The sequence below is a fragment of the Vigna umbellata genome, chromosome 7, assembly GCF_029865625.1.
Source record: "Vigna umbellata cultivar VRB3 chromosome 7, Vumbellata_1.0, whole genome shotgun sequence".
In the NCBI taxonomy this organism is placed as follows: Eukaryota; Viridiplantae; Streptophyta; class Magnoliopsida; order Fabales; family Fabaceae; genus Vigna; species Vigna umbellata.
Genome location: NC_142171.1, coordinates 34,753,994 through 34,771,919, shown reverse-complemented (window position 1 = coordinate 34,771,919; position 17,926 = coordinate 34,753,994). Strand labels below are relative to the sequence as shown.

The following is a 17,926-nucleotide window of genomic DNA, read 5'->3' as shown; positions in this document are numbered from 1 at the left end:
CTGTGAGGTGTTTGATGTATGGGGTATAGATTTCATGGGTCCTTTTCCTGTTTCTTTTGGTTTCTGTTATATTCTCCTTGCTGTGGATTATGTTTCAAAATGGGTGGAAGCTAGAGCCACCAGGACTAATGATGCTCGAGTTGTTGTAGATTTTGTTAGATCTCACCTCTTTTGCAGGTTTGGAGTGCCTAGAGCAATTGTTAGTGATCAAGGAACCCATTTTTGCAACAGATCCATGCAAGCCTTGCTCAAGAAATATGGGGTGACGCACAGAGTTTCTACACCTTACCACCCCCAAACAAATGGGCAGGCTGAGATCTCCAACAGGGAGATTAAGAGGATTTTGGAGAAGATTGTCCAGCCCAACAGGAAAGATTGGAGCAATAGGTTGGACGATGCTCTTTGGGCTTACAGGACAGCTTACAAAGCACCGATAGGGATGTCTCCCTACCGGGTTGTCTTCGGAAAAGCATGTCACCTACCGGTCGAGATTGAGCATCGGGCATATTGGGCTGTGAAGATTTGCAACTTCTCCATGGACCAAGCTGGAGAGGAAAGAAAGTTGCAACTGAATGAATTGGATGAGATCCGATTGGAGACATATGAGAACTCGAAGTTCTACAAGGAAAGGACAAAGAAGTTCCCTGATAGTTCTATTGTTAGAAAGGACTTCGAGGTTGGCCAACAGGTTTTGTTGTATAACTCTAGACTCGGCCTCATGGGTGGTAAGTTGAGATCAAAATGGACTGGACCTTTTGTTGTGACTAATGTTTATCCTTATGGTGCAGTAGAGATCCAAGGTCCATCTACAGCTAAAAGCTTCAAGGTGAACGGGCATAGACTGAAGCCTTTCCTCAGCAACCCTTCTTTAGTGGATGTAGTGGTGGAGGAGACGTCTTTGGTCCACCCCACCTATCCTCCCATCTGACTCAGGGAGTTTCTTTTCTCCTCCCCTCCTCACTTTTATTGCACTTTGTCGATATCTGATGATTGTTCTGATTGTTTGATCTACTGATTGTGACACACTGAGGACATTGTGTCGTTTAAGTGTGGTCTATTAGGGGAGGTTGTTTCTTTGTTCATGTTTCGGTTTTTATTTGTTGTGTCTTGTGTACAGTTTTGCATGCTTTTCGTAAATTCTGGATTGTGGTTAGGTTGTCAGTTTTCTTTCACTTCATTGATACTCTGAGATGTTGGATTCCTTGCTTTTCTTTGCTTGGAAGATGATCATGATGTTTGAGAGTTGAATTGATTGTGACACAAATGCCCTGTGTGAGATTTGAGCCACTTTATGTTCTTTCTTGTGTGTGATATGTCTCTTGATTGCTTGCACATATGCCTTGGCTTGACTCTTGTTGATAATTCTTGACTGATATGCATGTTTGGAAGTGATAAAGGCAGTTTTGTTCTTGAACCTCTCTAGCCAAATAAGCTTACCTTGTTCTAATCCTTTGAGAACTCTTTTTGAGCCTATACTTTCCCCCATTTCTTTATTTCGAATGCTCATACACTAGCCCTAAGTGAAAGACCATGATTACCTTAACCTTAGGGAATTTTGGAGCTTTGGAAGTGTTTTGGGAACAAGTGTGGTCTCTTGGGGGTTTCTGATGAGTTGGCTAGTTGGTTCCTCTTCTTGTTTTGCTTTGGTAAATATATGTGTATCTTGTCTTTTACAGTTTTGTTTTGAAAAGAGAGAAAAGAAAAGAGACAGGATGAAAAAAGAAAGAAAGCAGAAAAATAGTGAAAAAAAAATGTGAATAATTGTGAATAATGGAGTCAAGAAGAGGATGGAATTAGAGGTTGTGGGTGTGTTTGAATGTGTTTACACTTGTTCCCCATTGCTCCTCTGTTCCTTATGGTTTGTAGCTTCTTATCCAGATATATCCTCCCTTGTCCTTGGCCCCATTACAACCATGAAAAGACCTTTTGATTTGAACATGCATATGTGTTTGAGTGTTGATATTAGAGGCTTGCCAAGTCTGTTGTTGTTTGCTTTCTTGAGTGCATTGAGTGACATTGATTTACCTTAAACACTTGAGAGAAACACTGATTGTGCGCATCTGTGAGGCTCTGTTGCTTTTGATTCATCTTTTGAACTGATTGGCTGTTTTCCTTGTACTGAACTGTTTGGATGATTCTTTGAGTATTTGCTTTCATTGACTCTGTGTGGGATTCTGCCTATACCTTTTACCGTCCAGAATTTTGTGAGAATTGTGCAACTGTGTTTCTGTTTTGGAGTCTTTGTTGTCTGTCTGTCGAGTATGTGTCAACTCCCTGATGTTTGAGTAGTTTCCTGGTTTTCGTTTTAGTTTTGCCCAGGAGTGCAAAAGACTAAGTGTGGTCTATTTTGATGAGTCGTTATTTCTTGAATTATATTTAGTTTATTGCACTTAAATAAACCAGGGAATTGTGTTTAATTGTTTGTTATTTCCCAGTTTTCCGAATTCCGCTTAATTTTGTCGGAAATTTGTAATTGTGCTAATTTGGATTTTCTGAGCTGATTAAGTGCAATTTTGAAATGCAGGAAAATTTCGGAAATACATTTTGGGACATCAGGAAGAATGTCAAATAAATTCAAGACTCTCCAGACAGACATTTTTGAATTAATTAAATTGTAATTCAGTAGTTTAAAATTTCTGTATCAACTCTTATATTTTGGGTCAATTTTTGGTAAATTAGATTAGACCCAAAATTAGAAATTAATGACTTGGACCCTAGGGTTTTAGTGTGTGGACCCCATCCCTATTAAAAGGAGGACACACGTCCTTAGAGGAGCCCTAGCCGCCACTTGACCGGACCACTTTTTGGACACTTTGTTTTGGCACTGTTTTGATTTTCTCTTCTCTCGGTCTTTGAGGGAGGAGGCTTTTGTGTTGGCTGGAAGCACTATTCTCCATTTTGCGGAGGGAATGAAAAAAATGGTTGAAGCACTTTTACACAGTTGTTCTTTTCCTTTGAGAATGAACTCTGATTCAATTTTAATTGTTAGCTTTGTTTAGTGCCCGCTGATTCATTTACATTTATCTTGTTGGCTTTGGACAAAAGAAAAAGAAATATTCGAACACTAGGAAAAAGGAGTGTTTCTTTCTTTAGAAGATGTACCGGTGATTGAGTTTTGTTTTATGGAAGTTAAGCATTGTTCACGTGTGTTGAGCTGGAAGAGAAGCGGAGCACTTGGAGTTGGGAAATGAGGACACGGCTGTAAGCATTGAAGCAAAGTGAGTCACGGACAAGGAAGCACAAGAGAAGTTGGGAGACGCACATGTGAGTCACGGTAAGCGGTGTGGAATGGAGAATGAAATGGAGGAAAGTCACATTAGAATGAGATGGAAGCAGTAGAAATGGAACGTCCTGGAACAACAAGGTTTTGGGATTTGATACTAAATTGAAGAAAGCAATCGGTGTTACGTTTTGGACGCACACGGGCATTTTTTTTATTTTTGCTGGAGAAGCTTTATTGATTGAAAAGAGAGGTAGTGCAGGGGAGCAAAGCTAGAAGCGGTGCGGCTGGATGGAATTAAGGAGAATGAAATTTTAATTGAAGGAAGAAGTGAAGTGGTACTGCCCAAGCTGTTTGATGCCACGTGAAAGTGTGACGTTGGAGTAGAATAGAATGTTTAATTGGTTTTGTGCGGAGAATGAATGAGAAGCTAGGTGTCACAGCGTGGGAGAAACACGCACCCTAGGATGATGGGACGTGTGAAGCTTTGGAGAAAAAAAAATGAAAGTAGCCGATTCCAGGAACTGTATGGTGTGCACGGGAAAGTGGATGCTTGAAGGTAGAATGAAGGAAATTCAAGAAGCATGGAGAAATTGATTGAGAAATGAAGAATAGATGGGGTGTTGTCACGGTAGTAGGTGTCACGGCCTGGTTGGAGGAAAAGGAGGGCAAATTCATTTTTAGCAATTGTTTTTGTTTTAGAAAAGTGAAGGGTGCTTTATTGGGTGTGAAGGTAAGGTTTTAACTTCCAAACGGGGGCTGGAATGATGAGCCCATGGTGCAGCACGTTAATAGGTAAGGTTGCAATTGTTTATTCTATTTCTTTCTTTAGTGGATGTAAGGATTGTTGATTTGATGGGAGAATGGTAGCTGGAAGTAAAAAGCCGTATAGAGTTGCACATGGAAATGCAACATTGATTTTGCCTTAGAATAGAATTTTTAATTTGGATTCATTCAATTCAATTGTCGCCACTCTCAGGTTGCATTAAAATTGTTCAGCTCTTTGTTGCATGTTTAATTTGTTCTAAGCAATTTTCATTTTAATGTTTTCAGTCGTAATAGATTATGTTTGATTTCAAATTTTAATTTTATCCGCAACCAAAACCACTACAAACCCCCCCTACTACGTGTTTGATCTGAGACTGAACCAAAATTGGTCCTTGAGAGACGACCTAGGAGTCACTTCCTAGTACTGTACTGCATTCTTTCATGCACAACTTTTGTTGGGAGGTGCGACCCTCTCATCAGTTGGTCGAAGGAAGGTTTTATATTTCGGTTTGTTTATTCACTCTTAATTGTATTTTGCTGAAACTGATTTTAGTGAAATCGTTAATCACTCTTTATAGTGATTAACAACTGGACGTAGATTCTTTTGAATCGAACCAGGATAAAAATCCAGTGTGTCAACTTTTCTATTCCTTACACTCGTTACTGTTTTATGCACATCAAGTGTTTGTTAAATTTTCTCTAAGAAAATTGATTTTCTAAAACGGACCATCATAACTCGATTTGTGACCGTAACACGCTTTCCGAGTAATTTATTCCGCTGCGCAACTCTATAACGGTACCGATTGTTCCGACAATTGGTATCAGAGCTTGCTTTGATATTCTTTCAAACTTTTGCGAAAATGGCCGGTCATCAAAATCAAGTATATGTTGAGGGTGCATCCATCAACAGACCACCTCTTTTTACTAGTGATAACTATGCATTCTGGAAAGTCAGAATGGAAATTTTTATGGGGTCTATTGACAGAGGCATCTGGGAAGCTGTGCTAAATGGTCCCTATATTCCTAAAAGAACTGTTGATGGTGTAGAAGTAGAAAAACCATACTTTAATTGGACTCCTGAGGAAAATAGAAGAGCCCAATTTGATATTAAGGCTCGTAATATTATTTCATCTGCTGTAGTACTTGATGAATTTTATAGAATTTCAGTGTGTAAGACAGCACAGGAGATGTGGGAGGTCCTCAGAGTCACACATGAGGGTACAGATGACGTGAAACGTGCAAGGAAGAACACACTCATTCAGGAGTATGAGATGTTCAGAATGCAGCCTGGAGAAACAATATCTGATGTCCAGAAGCGTTTCACTCACATTGTGAACCACCTGACAGGTTTGGGTAAGACTTTTGACACTGACGAGTTGAATGTAAAAATTTTGAAATCATTAGACAGGTCTTGGCAACCAAAGGTGACTGCCATTTCGGAGTCTCAAAACCTCACTCAAATGTCAACGGCGATTCTCTTTGGAAAGCTTCGTGAGCATGAGCTTGAGCTAAGAAGATTAACTACAGAAGAGGATCAAGGCAAAAGAAAGACGCTTGCCCTCAAGTCTGAAATCTCAAAAGGAAAAAGTTCTAAGAGAATTGAGGATGATGATTCCGATAACGATGAGGAAAACATGAGTCTTATGATTAAGAAGTTTGCTAAATTTATGAAAGCAAAGGGAAAAGACAAATACCATGGAGAAAGGAAAGAAAATCGAGGATCTCCATCAAGCATTAAATGTTATGGATGTGGAGAAAGGGGTCATGTGAAGACTGACTGTCCTAAGAATAGGAAAAGTGAAGAAAAGAAAGAAAGAAAGTTTCCAAAGAAGAAGAAAGCTTACATAGCTTGGGAAGACAATGCTTCTAGTTCTTCAAGTTCAAGCGATTCAAATGAAGAAGCAAACTTGTGCTTAATGGCAGACTTAGAAGATGCAGGAAGCCAAGTAAGTGATTCTAGCTTAGAGTCAAGTGATGAGTTTGACTTACAAAAGGCATTTCTTGATTTGTTAAATGAATCTGAAAAACTTGATGTTGCTCATAAAAAGCTAAAGAAAGAGCATAATGAATTGAATTTGAGGTATGAAAAAGCACTAGATGATGAAGTTGTTTTCAGAAACAAAGTTAGTAATTTGGAAACTAAATTATCTGAATTTGATATTGTTATACAACCTGCTGAATGTCTATCGTGTAAAAGTCATATGTTTGATATTGACATTCTTGAGAATTTACTTGCAAAGAGAAATAAGTCTAAGTCACATGCCAAAACAAACTTTGAGAGAAGCAATGCTAGAAGTGGAAACACGCATCTACACAAAAAATATAAAGTGATAAGAACTCGTAGAGTTTGGGTAGAAAAAGGAACTCTTGTGAAAAATAAAGTGTATGAGGCTTGTTGTTTTTACTGCATGAAACTTGGTCACACCTCAAACAAATGCAACATCAAACATTTTGGTGTTCCAAATGGTAAATATGCATGGGTTAAAATTGTAAAATGATGTATATTTGCATAAACTAACCCAAAGGACCCATAATAAGATTGGGGACCTAAAGTCTTGCTAAAATTTGTTTTGTAGGAACTTTCTAAGTCAAAGAAGTCACTGTGGTATCTTGACAGTGGTTGTTCAAGACACATGACCGGTGACAAGAAAAGGTTTATTTCTTTTGAGAAGAAGAAGCAAGGATTTGTGACCTATGGAGATAATAACAAAGGTAGAATCATTGGCACTGGAGACATTGGAGGAGGAAACACATTGACTATAAAGGACGTATTATGCGTTGAAGTTCTCAAACACAATTTCCTAAGCATAAGTCAATTATGTGACAAGGGTCTCAAGGTAACCTTTGAAAGTGATAGATGTACCGTATATTTTAAAAATTCTACTGAAATTGCTTTGCAAGGTGTTAGGCATAATAACATTTACTTGATTGATATTGAAAATGCATCTAGTCATAGTATAACATGTTTAGCTGCCAAAGAGGAAAATCCTTGGTTATGGCATAAAAGAGCTGCGCATATTCATATGCAACATTTAAATAAATTGAGTTCAAAAGATCTTGTGATTGGTTTGCCTAAATTAAAATTTGAGAAAGACAAAATATGTTCTGCATGTCAAAAGGGAAAGCAAACCAAATCCTCTTTTTGGTCTAAAAACATGATTTCAACATCAAAACCTTTAGAACTTTTGCATATGGACTTGTTTGGTCCATCTAGAATTAAAAGTTTTGGTGGAAACTACTATGCTCTTGTGATTGTTGATGACTACACTAGATTTACTTGGACATTTTTCTTAACCTTGAAAAGTGAAGCTTTTAAAGCATTCAAATCATTTGCAAAACGTGTTCAAAATGAAAAGGATTTGAAAATCAAAACCTTGAGAAGTGATCACGGTGGTGAGTTTGAAAATGAATCTTTTGAAAAGTTTTGTGAAAAACATGGAATTGCTCATAATTTTTCTGCTCCAAGAACTCCCCAACAAAATGGTGTTGTTGAAAGGAAAAATAGGTCATTAGAAGAACTAGCTAGGACTCTTTTAAATGAATCTAATGTGCCAAAATACTTTTGGGCTGATGCAGTTAGTACTGCTTGTTACGTGTTGAACAGAATGATAATTAGGCCTATTCTTAAGCTAACTCCCTATGAACTGTTTAACGGTAGAAAACCAAATGTATCTCATTTGAAAATCTTTGGATGCAAATGTTTTGTTTTGAATAATGGTAAAGATAATCTAGGCAAATTTGATGCTAAATCTGATGAGGCAATCTTCTTAGGATACTCTTTAACTAGCAAAGCATATAGGGTGTTTAATAGAAGAACCTTGAAAATTGAAGAATCAATGCATGTTGTCTTTGATGAAATTGTGGACCTTGAGGTGAACCCTCTTGAGTCAAATAAACCAATTGCAGGTGATGAGGATTATTTGAGGGAAGCTCTTGAAGAGATGTATCTAAATGAAAACTATCCTCCAGAAACTCAAAATGAACATCAAGTAGTTGATCCTAAAAGCTATCAACAACCAAGAGGACTTTCTCTGGACAACATCATCGGAGATATGTTAAAAGGGGTAACTACTAGACACAATCTTAATAATTTCTGCTTAACAGTAGCTTTTGTGTCTCAGGTAGAACCTAAGAACATAAAGGAAGCTCTTCAAGATGATAAATGGTGTGTTGCTATGCAAGAAGAACTCAATCAATTTGAAAGGAATGATGTTTGGGAACTCATTCCTAGACAAGATGATTATCAAATCATTGGAACAAAGTGGGTGTTTAGAAACAAGCTTGATGAAGATGGCAACATCACCAAGAACAAAGCCAGGTTAGTTGCAAAAGGCTACTGCCAAGAGGAAGGTATCGACTATGATGAAACTTACGCCCCAGTAGCCAGGTTAGAAGCAATTAGATTGTTACTTGCGTATGCATCCTTGATGAAGTTTAAATTGTATCAAATGGATGTGAAAAGTGCATTTTTAAATGGTTTCATTAAAGAAGAGGTATACGTTAGTCAACCTCCTGGTTTTGAGGATTTTAAATATCCTAATCATGTTTATAAGTTGAAAAAGGCCTTGTATGGTCTAAAACAGGCACCTAGATCTTGGTATGAAAGACTTAGTACTTTCTTGATTGAAAATGACTTCTCTAGAGGAAAGGTTGATTCAACCTTGTTTATTAAAAAAGTAGAAAAACATATCTTGATTGTTCAAGTATACGTAGATGATATCATTTTTGGGTCTACAAATGATTCATTGTGTGAGGGATTTGCACAAATCATGCAAGGTGAATTTGAAATGTCTATGATGGGTGAGCTTAACTTCTTCTTAGGACTGCAAATAAAGCAAATAGATGGGGGAACTTTTGTCTCCCAAACTAAATATTGTAGAGAAGTGCTTAAGAAGTTTGGTATGGATACTTGTAAAGAGGCCAACACACCTATGGCAACGTCCTGCTATTTAGATAAGGATGAATCTGGTGAAGGAGTAAATGAAACCATGTTTAGAGGAATGATAGGATCCTTACTTTATCTAACTGCTAGTAGACCAGACATTATGCAAAGTGTGTGTGTGTGTGCTAGGTACCAAGCTAATCCTAAAGAATCTCATCTAATTGCTGTCAAACGGATTTTGAAATACCTTAAAGGCACCCCATCTTTTGGACTTTGGTATCCTTCTGATGTTTTACCTAGTTTGATAGGTTATTCTGATGCAGATTATGGTGGCTGTAAAATTGATAGGAAAAGTACTAGTGGAACATGTCATTTTCTAGGCTGTTCTTTAGTGTCTTGGCATTCAAAGAAACAAGCTTGTGTAGCCTTGTCTACCACTGAAGCTGAATACATTGCTGCTGGAAATTGTTGTGCCCAAATTTTATGGATGAAACAACAACTGGAGGATTTTGATATCTTCCTTGATCACATTCCTCTGAAATGTGATAATACTAGTGCTATCAACCTCACTAAGAACCCCATAATGCACTCAAGAAGTAAGCACATTGAAATTAGACATCATTTCTTGAGAGACCACATTCAAAAGGGAGATTGCCAAATTGAATACATTGACACTTTACATCAATTGGCTGATATCTTCACTAAAGCACTACCTAAAGATAGATTCTATGAGCTTAGAAGAGAGTTAGGAGTGTTAGATATGTCCTAAATTCAAACTTTATAAAATTTTCTCAATTCTGGTACGATCATCGCTTTTAATCGATTATCATAGGATAATAATCGATTATTTTTTAGCTTTGGCAAAAACCCCTATTCGCAGATAATCGATTATAACTTATAATAATCGATTATTTTTAGCTTTGGCCAAAACCCCTATTCGCAGATAATCGATTATCACTTACAAATAATCGATTATTCATATTCAAAACCAAAACTGGACTTGTATGCGAAGATAATCGATTATCTTCATACATAATCGATTATTACACAATTTCTGGAAAGTGACTTATGAGCAGATAATCGATTATCACTTAGAATAATCGATTATTACGCGATCTGTTTCAAAAATATAGCCGTTACAGTGAATCCTAACGGCTGGAAACGGTCATAAACGGCTAGTTTCTCCATTTTTTCTTATAAATAGCCCCCTATAATCGATTATTACTCACTTCTTTGCACCCAGAAACCTGCTGCACCCAAATCTGAACCAAATCTCTCCTCTTTCTTCTTTCCTTCCAAAGTTTCTTTTGTGCCCACTTCTCTCATGGCTGATTCAAGAAGAACCCGAAGGAGGACTGCTGGTGCTTCTTCCTCTCGCTCCCGAAATGTTCGTCCTGCTTCCATCGAAGGTTGGATTTCAGATGAGGAGCAACATGGTGACTATGTTCATTTCTGGCAAGAACGCCGAATCATGGCGGTAAAGTTCATCCGTCTCGACTTTTATCGTTATTATGGCTTTCAATTTCCAGATCTGTTTCGTGCTCAAGGACTTACTCATCTAGTGGAGCAAAAGGGGTGCATATACCCTGATCTTATCCGTGTCTTCTACTTCAATATGCGTTATCGTGACGGCATCATCACAACAAAAGTAAAAGGTGTCCCTATAATTCTGGATGATGACATATGGACAAATGTTGCACAACTCACACTATGGGATGATGCTGTCAAAGTCCATCTTGGAGTTCCGGACTTCAATCGTCTCCTCGCCTTTCAATCTTTTTTGCGTCATCCTGAACACCAAATCAATCGTCGACAATTGCTTGTGGGTGGATTCAAGGTTGAAGAAAGGATGATTCATTACTTAATTGTATGGATCCTATGTCCTCGTGCCACTAACCATGCTCAATGCTCGGAGCAAGATCTTCTACTACTATATGGGCTTTTAAATCACATCCACATTGATTGGCCAGCCCTCATCTCCGACACCATGGTAAAGGCCAAGAAATATTCTTCTTATCATTTTCCATATGCACTTCTCATCTCTCGAATTTTAGAATACAAAGGTGTAAGTGTGGACGGCGAACTCACTACCTCCATTCAAGCAATTGGCACTGAAATTGGTGAGACAACATTTCGCCAAATGGGTTTTGTTGCTCGTGGCCGTGTGATCATTCACAAGGATGATGATCACCACGAAAATGTCAATGACGATATGGACGCCATATGGTTGATCCCGTCCCAGCTGCTACCTCTGCTGATGCTGGTCCTTCTCACATGCCTTCAAATTCATCCCTGACTATGGAGGAGCATTTTGCAAATCTGTCTAAACAACTGGAGGATATGCGTCTCTTTCAACAATCTCACTTTGACCAAATATATGAGTGGCAACAAAATCATGAAGAATTTGTGATCGACCAGTTCAATGACCTTGATACTCGCATTGGAAACATTGAAAATCATTTTAATCTCCAACCTCCAGAGAGACCACCAAGTCCTGAATTTTAGATTTAGGATTTTCTGATTAGTGTGCTTTCCTGTTTGTTTGTTTTGAATTCCTAGAATGTTTTCTCATATTCATGTCTTGCTTTATGTGCCCTTGTACTCTTTAATGTTTTCCTGAATAAAATGATCTACTGTTTTAGTACTTACACTGTTTAATTGAGGGGAGCTCATATTAAGGGGGAGCCTTATCACTCTTTTTGCTTATGATCAAAAAGGGGGAGAAATATGTGCAGTTACTACTAACTCCTACTGTTGTCTCTCAGTTTGTATCTTTTGCAGATAACCCAACGTTGCTTTTAAAAAGTGATTTTTGATCATCATCAAAAAGGGGGAGATTGTTACCAATGAAGAGCATTGGTAAATTTGAAGATAAATAATTTTGATGATGCTGAAAGATGATACATTGTTATAGTTGTTTTAAAAGCAATTTGTAGATTATAAATGTATTAGGAAAAGCCTTAAACATGTAATACTTAGAAAAATTCGTATTTTTAGAACTGCTACGCATTTAATCGATTATTAGAAGCTATAATCGATTATCCTGAGCCCTTCTGAAAAACCTCGTTGCTCTGGAATAATCGATTATTACTCCAAATAATCGATTATCACAGTTCTGATGAGAACTGCCAAAAGTCTCTGGAATAATCGATTATTCCTCAGGATAATCGATTATCACTTTTTGAAAACCCTGTAACGGACTCGAATAATCGATTATGACTAACAATAATCGATTATCTGCGGCAGTTATAATTCATCTTTGCAAACTTTAGAACAGTGGGCTATATAGATGAGTTCTAGAACTCTTAGAAACACTACTGAGCTTTTGAGAATACAGTGTGATCTGAGGAAGTTCCAAAAGCTAGTTCATTGCACTGCCTAGTCTCGTGAAAAGGAGAAGCTCTCGCTTTGTGGGTCAAAGGTCGGAGCGATTCTCTTCGAGTTGGCAACGCTATTATTCTTCCGGTTCGTTGGTCGAAGTAAGAACTGTTCTGCACTGTTCCAGAGTTGAAGGAAAGTGTAGATTGTTGGCTTCCATTTCGTTGGTCGAAGGAAGGTTTTATATTTCGGTTTGTTTATTCACTCTTAATTGTATTTTGCTGAAACTGATTTTAGTGAAATCGTTAATCACTCTTTATAGTGATTAACAACTGGACGTAGATTCTTTTGAATCGAACCAGAATAAAAATCCAGTGTGTCAACTTTTCTATTCCTTACACTCATTACTGTTTTATGCACATCAAGTGTTTGTTAAATTTTCTCTAAGAAAATTGATTTTCTAAAACGGACCATCATAACTCGATTTGTGACCGTAACACGCTTTTCGAGTATTTTATTCCGCTGCGCAACTCTATAACGGTACTGATTGTTCCGACAGCTGGTACAAATGAAATTCATTAGTGTATAACAAATCTTAATCTCTGGAAAGATAAGAGATGGATGATGACATACTCAAGGTACGACTTAACTTCACTGCAATTGATTAAGACACGGACATGAGCAGAATTGAATTCAGCATCAGTTAACCAATGTGTGAATTCTTTCCCTACGTGACGGCCATATTGTCGGAAAACTGATAATGCACCTTCACGTGGTTCAACTTTCCATTGCATTTCATTTCTGACATGAGTGGGGGATAACATGAAGTTTTTGAAATAATGTGAACAAAAATACGTTGTCTCTCTGTGTAAGTAAGCTGCACAAATTGAGCCTTCTACTCTAGCTTTATTTTTAACTGAACGTTTGGATTCTTCCATAAACTTTTCAAATGGATACATCCACCTGTATTGCACTGGTCCCCCAAGCCAAGCTTCATATGCAAGATGAATTGGAATATGCTCCATTGAATCAAAGAATGCAGGAGGGAATATTCTTTCCAATTTGCAGAGAATAATTGGGATATTTTCATCCATCTTTTTAAGGGAATTCTCCTTTAGTGTCGTGCAACACAAATCTTAAAAGAAGTTACTCATTTCTATCAGTGGATTTAACACGTGCATTGGCAAACAATTGAACGCAAGAGGGATGAAAGTCTCCATGAATACATGACAATCATGACTCTTCAACCCTTGAATAGTACCGTTCTGAACATTGGCACATCTGGACAAGTTAGAAGCATATCCATCTGGCATTCTAAGCTCCTTGATCCATCCACACACTATTGTTGCCTCGTCTTTTGACATGGTGTAATTTGCTTTTGGTTTAAATAATCGGCCGTTACCTTGCGCCTTCAACTCTAAGTCTTTTCGTCCACAATACAAAGGTAAATCTTTTCTTGCTTTCTCATTATCTTTTGTCTTACCTATAACATTCATAACTGTGTTGAAGACATTGTCAAAGAAATTTTTTTCTGTGTGCATGACATCGAGGTTGTGTCTTAGCAAGTTGTCTTTCCAATAGGGAAGTTCCCAGAATATGCTTCTTTTAGTCCAATTATGCCATTCTCCAAACCCTTCTATCCTATTCTGACCAGATTCAGTGACTTTTGAATAGTCTTTCACTCTTCTCCAATCGTGTGATCCAGTCAACTTGGGCGGGGGCAAATCCGTTTCAACTTGCCCTTTGTGAAATGCCTTTTTGTTTCTTCTAAAGGGGAGATCAATGGGCAAGAACCGTCGATGGCAGTCAAACCAACTACTTTTCCGGCCATAACTCAATTGGAATGACTTTGTATGTTCCATGCAATGTGGACAAGCTAATCGACCATGCGTGCTCCAACCAGATAACATGCCGTACGCTGGGAAGTCATTAATAGTCCACATCAAGGCTGCCCTCATAAGGAAATTTTGCTTCCTTGAAACGTCATACGTCCAAACACCATTCCATAACTTCTTCAAATCATCAATCAAAGGCTCCAAATATACATCAATCAATGATTTGGGATTAGATGGACCTGGTATTATAAACGATAAAAACATGTATGGCTTTGTCATACACATCTTAGGTGGGAAATTGTATGGGGTAAGTATCACGGGCCAGCATGAATATGGTGATGCAGAGGCCTGAATGTACGGGGTAAACCCATAAGAGCATAGACCAAGTCTGATGTTGCGCGGTTCACTAGCAAAGGATGGATGTTTACGATTGAAGTGTTTCCAAGCTTCACCATCAGAAGGATGACGCAAAAATCCTTCAGTTTTGTTACCATCATGCCATGTCATGTGTTCTGATGTTTGCATTGAAGTAAACATTCTTTGTAATCTTGGAATTATAGGCAAGTAGAACATTGACTTCAAGGGAATGGGTTTTTTTTTTGCCTCCGGCCAGCATGCATCGTATGATATCGAGGTGAGCCACAAAACTTGCATTCAACCAACAATGCATCAATTTTGCCACTGTCATTGTGGTAGAATAACATACATCCATTAACACAACAATCAATCTTCTTTACTTCCAATCCCAACTTTGAAACACATTTTTTGGCTTGGTAATAATTATTCGGCATAAAATTGTTAGGTGGTGTCAAATCTAACATCAATTTTGTATAAAAGTCCACTGCTTCAATGGGCACGTTCCAATTAGATTTGTCAGCCATGAGTCTAATGCACACTGATAATTTTGACTCAGTTGAACCTTCAAATACAGGTAGATTTGCCTCTGTCAGTAAATTGAAAAACCTCTGAGTGGTTTCATTTGGAGGCTCTTCATAATGACTATCGTTTGCTTCTTGTTCAGCGTGGCGACGAAGAGCATTGTCGACCATCTCTTGCATATCGGCAAATTGATCTATCTCAGATGTATGTACAATAGTATTCGAACCTGATGCAAGCCGCTTTTCAGCTGTAGTGGAGGTCGAAGGAATTTCTTCACCATGAAATGTCCAAACCGTGTAATTAGGCATGAACCCTTTTTAGTATAGGTGAAGTTTGACGACTTCATCTTTCAAAATCCTTTTACATTTGCACTTCATGCATGGACATCGAATCCCTCCATCAACAACATAATATTGATATCGTCGGGCCGTCTCCACAAACTCTTCAACTCCGATGGCAAAAGATTCCTTCAAACCTCTCCTTCCACTATAACAACAGTCATACATCCATCCACGATGGTTGGGAAAATGGGCCATGTTCTGTGACAAGCCAAACAAATAAAAACTTAGCCAAAACAGCAACACTCCATGTGACATAAGTAATAAACCTATTACTACTCAAGTCAAACATGTAAGGCAATTTCAACACTATTGTCATAGGCATTCAATAAGGGCATCCAACGAGAAGTCCTCAGTATTGAAATGCCTTTGACATCCTAAGTGGTTGTGTATACAATTTGGGGGAGTCAATAATCTGACATTACTAAAGTTCTCTTTTATAGAGTACTTCCAAATATTTTGTAGGTTCTAAGTGTTTAGTGTATTTTTACCATTCTCATTGCTTTGAGAATGTGTGTAGTACCATAAGTTTTTAAATGAGTACTTAACTTAATCAAGTTATAGCCTAATAAATGAAAGACAATGTAAATGAACATACCATATAGACATCAACATAATTTAGGCAATCAAATATCTATAAAAGCATGGATATATACTATAATTTGTGGTTTATGGAATTCTTTGCTTTTCAATAGTTTACTAGGTCCATTTCACTACTCTAGACATGTTAGGATGTTCACATTAGTTAAAATAAGGTTACATTAGGTCTAATTTTAGGTTTAAGTAATCAAATTTTGAGATTTATGTTGTTTTTGTACTGTGAGTTTCTAATTAGCTACGTTTTACCATTCTAAACTTGTTAGGACAGCTTCTTATAAGTTTCTTAGGCTAGTTGAGTGCAGTTTGCAAATTCTAACCATTCTAGTGCATTTTTAGTAGTCATTTTGAAGAAGAAAAAGTTGTATTGGGTGTTTATTTTCGGGCAGCAGGGATTTTGTGGTATTTCGCAGTTTTAACAAGTCCTAATCGTTATTTTAAACTTGTTACAACATTTAGATTGAAGCCAGATTCATCTATGTGCAATTTAAGTGTTGTTTTGATGTAGAGTTGAAAAAATTTAAGTGTTGTTTTGATGAAGTTGGTATAAAATTCCATTTTGCTTGGAGCAAAACATGTTTTAGATTTTCTTGCTTTCTTCATATGTTGAAGAACCTTTCTTAGAATCAATTTGAGTGCCTACTTCTATTCTACACCTATTTCTATTAGTTTTAAGCTTGTTGGCATGTTAAAATTGACCAATTCAAGTCAGATTTTGGTGTTGTCCTTGTACATTTCTGGTCCAGTTTTTGATCTGCTTTGGTGCTAATTTATGTGTACAATAGTGGTGTTCTCAAGACTTTGAGGTCCAGTCCAATTTTAGAAACATTTTCCAACTAAGGTGGCATCTTAGGAAGTGGAGAAGGAGCAGAATTTGTCAATTCAAAGGGGCTGTCCAACAAGGAAAAATGATGAAATTGGCAATGATCAGTGTTGTGGTTGCTAATGATCAGTGATTAAATTTGGTTAGGTATCAACATTTGAGTGAATTATCAACAAAGGTGGAAGATTTGCACAAACAAATGTGCTTAATCTGATTGAGTTATTGCTGAATCAATTGCTTAAACTAGATGGTATAATGGTTGAAGAGGTAAAAGGAATAAGGACACTCTACTTGATGATGTTAATTTTGCAGCAAGACTGCCAAGAATGGAAGCCATGCGCAGGGCCTTTGGGGCAATGTTTGACTATAGCAACCCTCCAAGTGGTGAAATCTACTTGAGATTCCAGGTCAGTGGCAGTGCAGGGATTTATTGGGTTCAGTCGAGAAATGCTATCTCTAGTGATTGGACGGCCAGAGTAACATATGACACCATGGTGTAGCTTAATTAGAAACAAAAAACCACTTCAAGATTCCAGGAACAGATTCGAATCGATAGGCTCTAGTATTCAATTTGTTTCTGTTTAGTTACTGTCATCAATATGAATGTTTGTGTGTACTGCTATATCTGTCTCTGTTCTTGGGGACTAAAATAATGGGAATTCATGTATTTTTCCATCTTAGATAACATGAATTTGAATAAAATAAATGTATCATCTCCTTTCTCCTTTATTGGTATCTCATATCTGATCTTTAATTTTCTCTGTTATCTCTTTTTTATTTTGCTCAATTACCAAGAGAAATGAAACAAGCGAGATTAGAATGGAAAAGTAGAAACTCTACTCTTCTTTTGTTGATAAAAGTAATTTGTATTAGTAAACAAGGCATAGTAGGAGGCTGACATTCCATAATGGTTGCATGTAGTGGAAGATTTCACTTACAAAAACATTGATTCAGTTTAGCCATTACCTTGAGATCAGAGAGACCAATCACACAAGCACAGTCCACTACTTTAGCACCACCAAGTTCTACAATTGAAAGCAAACTTAACCATTTTAGGAACAACAAGACAGTTACATGTATGAAACCTTAATTTAAAGTGAACCATGGTCTACAATCATGAGAAATCAAAGCTGAATGCATCTTTACTTACTCACCACAAAAATACATTCACTTAATAAGACATTCTTTCTTGCAAAAGACAATATACAACAAAAGAGTTATTTCAATCATAAAAGGCTGCAAGAGTAAATCACCTACAAGTCTAAT

At 37.4% G+C, this 17,926-nt stretch overlaps 1 protein-coding gene and 1 pseudogene across 1 annotated transcript; one reads left to right on the top strand and one right to left on the bottom strand.

The window, feature by feature from the left end:
- Positions 1 to 4,848: 4,848 nt before the first annotated feature.
- Positions 4,849 to 6,319, top strand: LOC148195834 (uncharacterized). Its single transcript, XM_088095299.1, has 2 exons — positions 4,849 to 6,068; positions 6,229 to 6,319. Exons 1-2 carry the CDS (start codon positions 4,849 to 4,851, stop codon positions 6,317 to 6,319), a joined length of 1,311 nt encoding a protein of 436 aa, XP_087951425.1.
- Positions 6,320 to 12,720: 6,401 nt separating this feature from the next.
- Positions 12,721 to 15,438, bottom strand: LOC148195833 (uncharacterized; annotated as a pseudogene).
- Between the last annotated feature and the right edge of the window lie 2,488 nt (positions 15,439 to 17,926).

Bases quoted from the DNA above. Each gene is read 5' to 3' on its own strand.
- LOC148195834 (XM_088095299.1), top strand. From the start codon at position 4,849: ATGGCCGGTCATCAAAATCAAGTATATGTTGAGGGTGCATCCATCAAC. The intron at 6,069-6,228 runs GTATGAAAAAGC...TTACTTGCAAAG, and splicing joins CATAATGAATTGAATTTGAG to AGAAATAAGTCTAAGTCACA.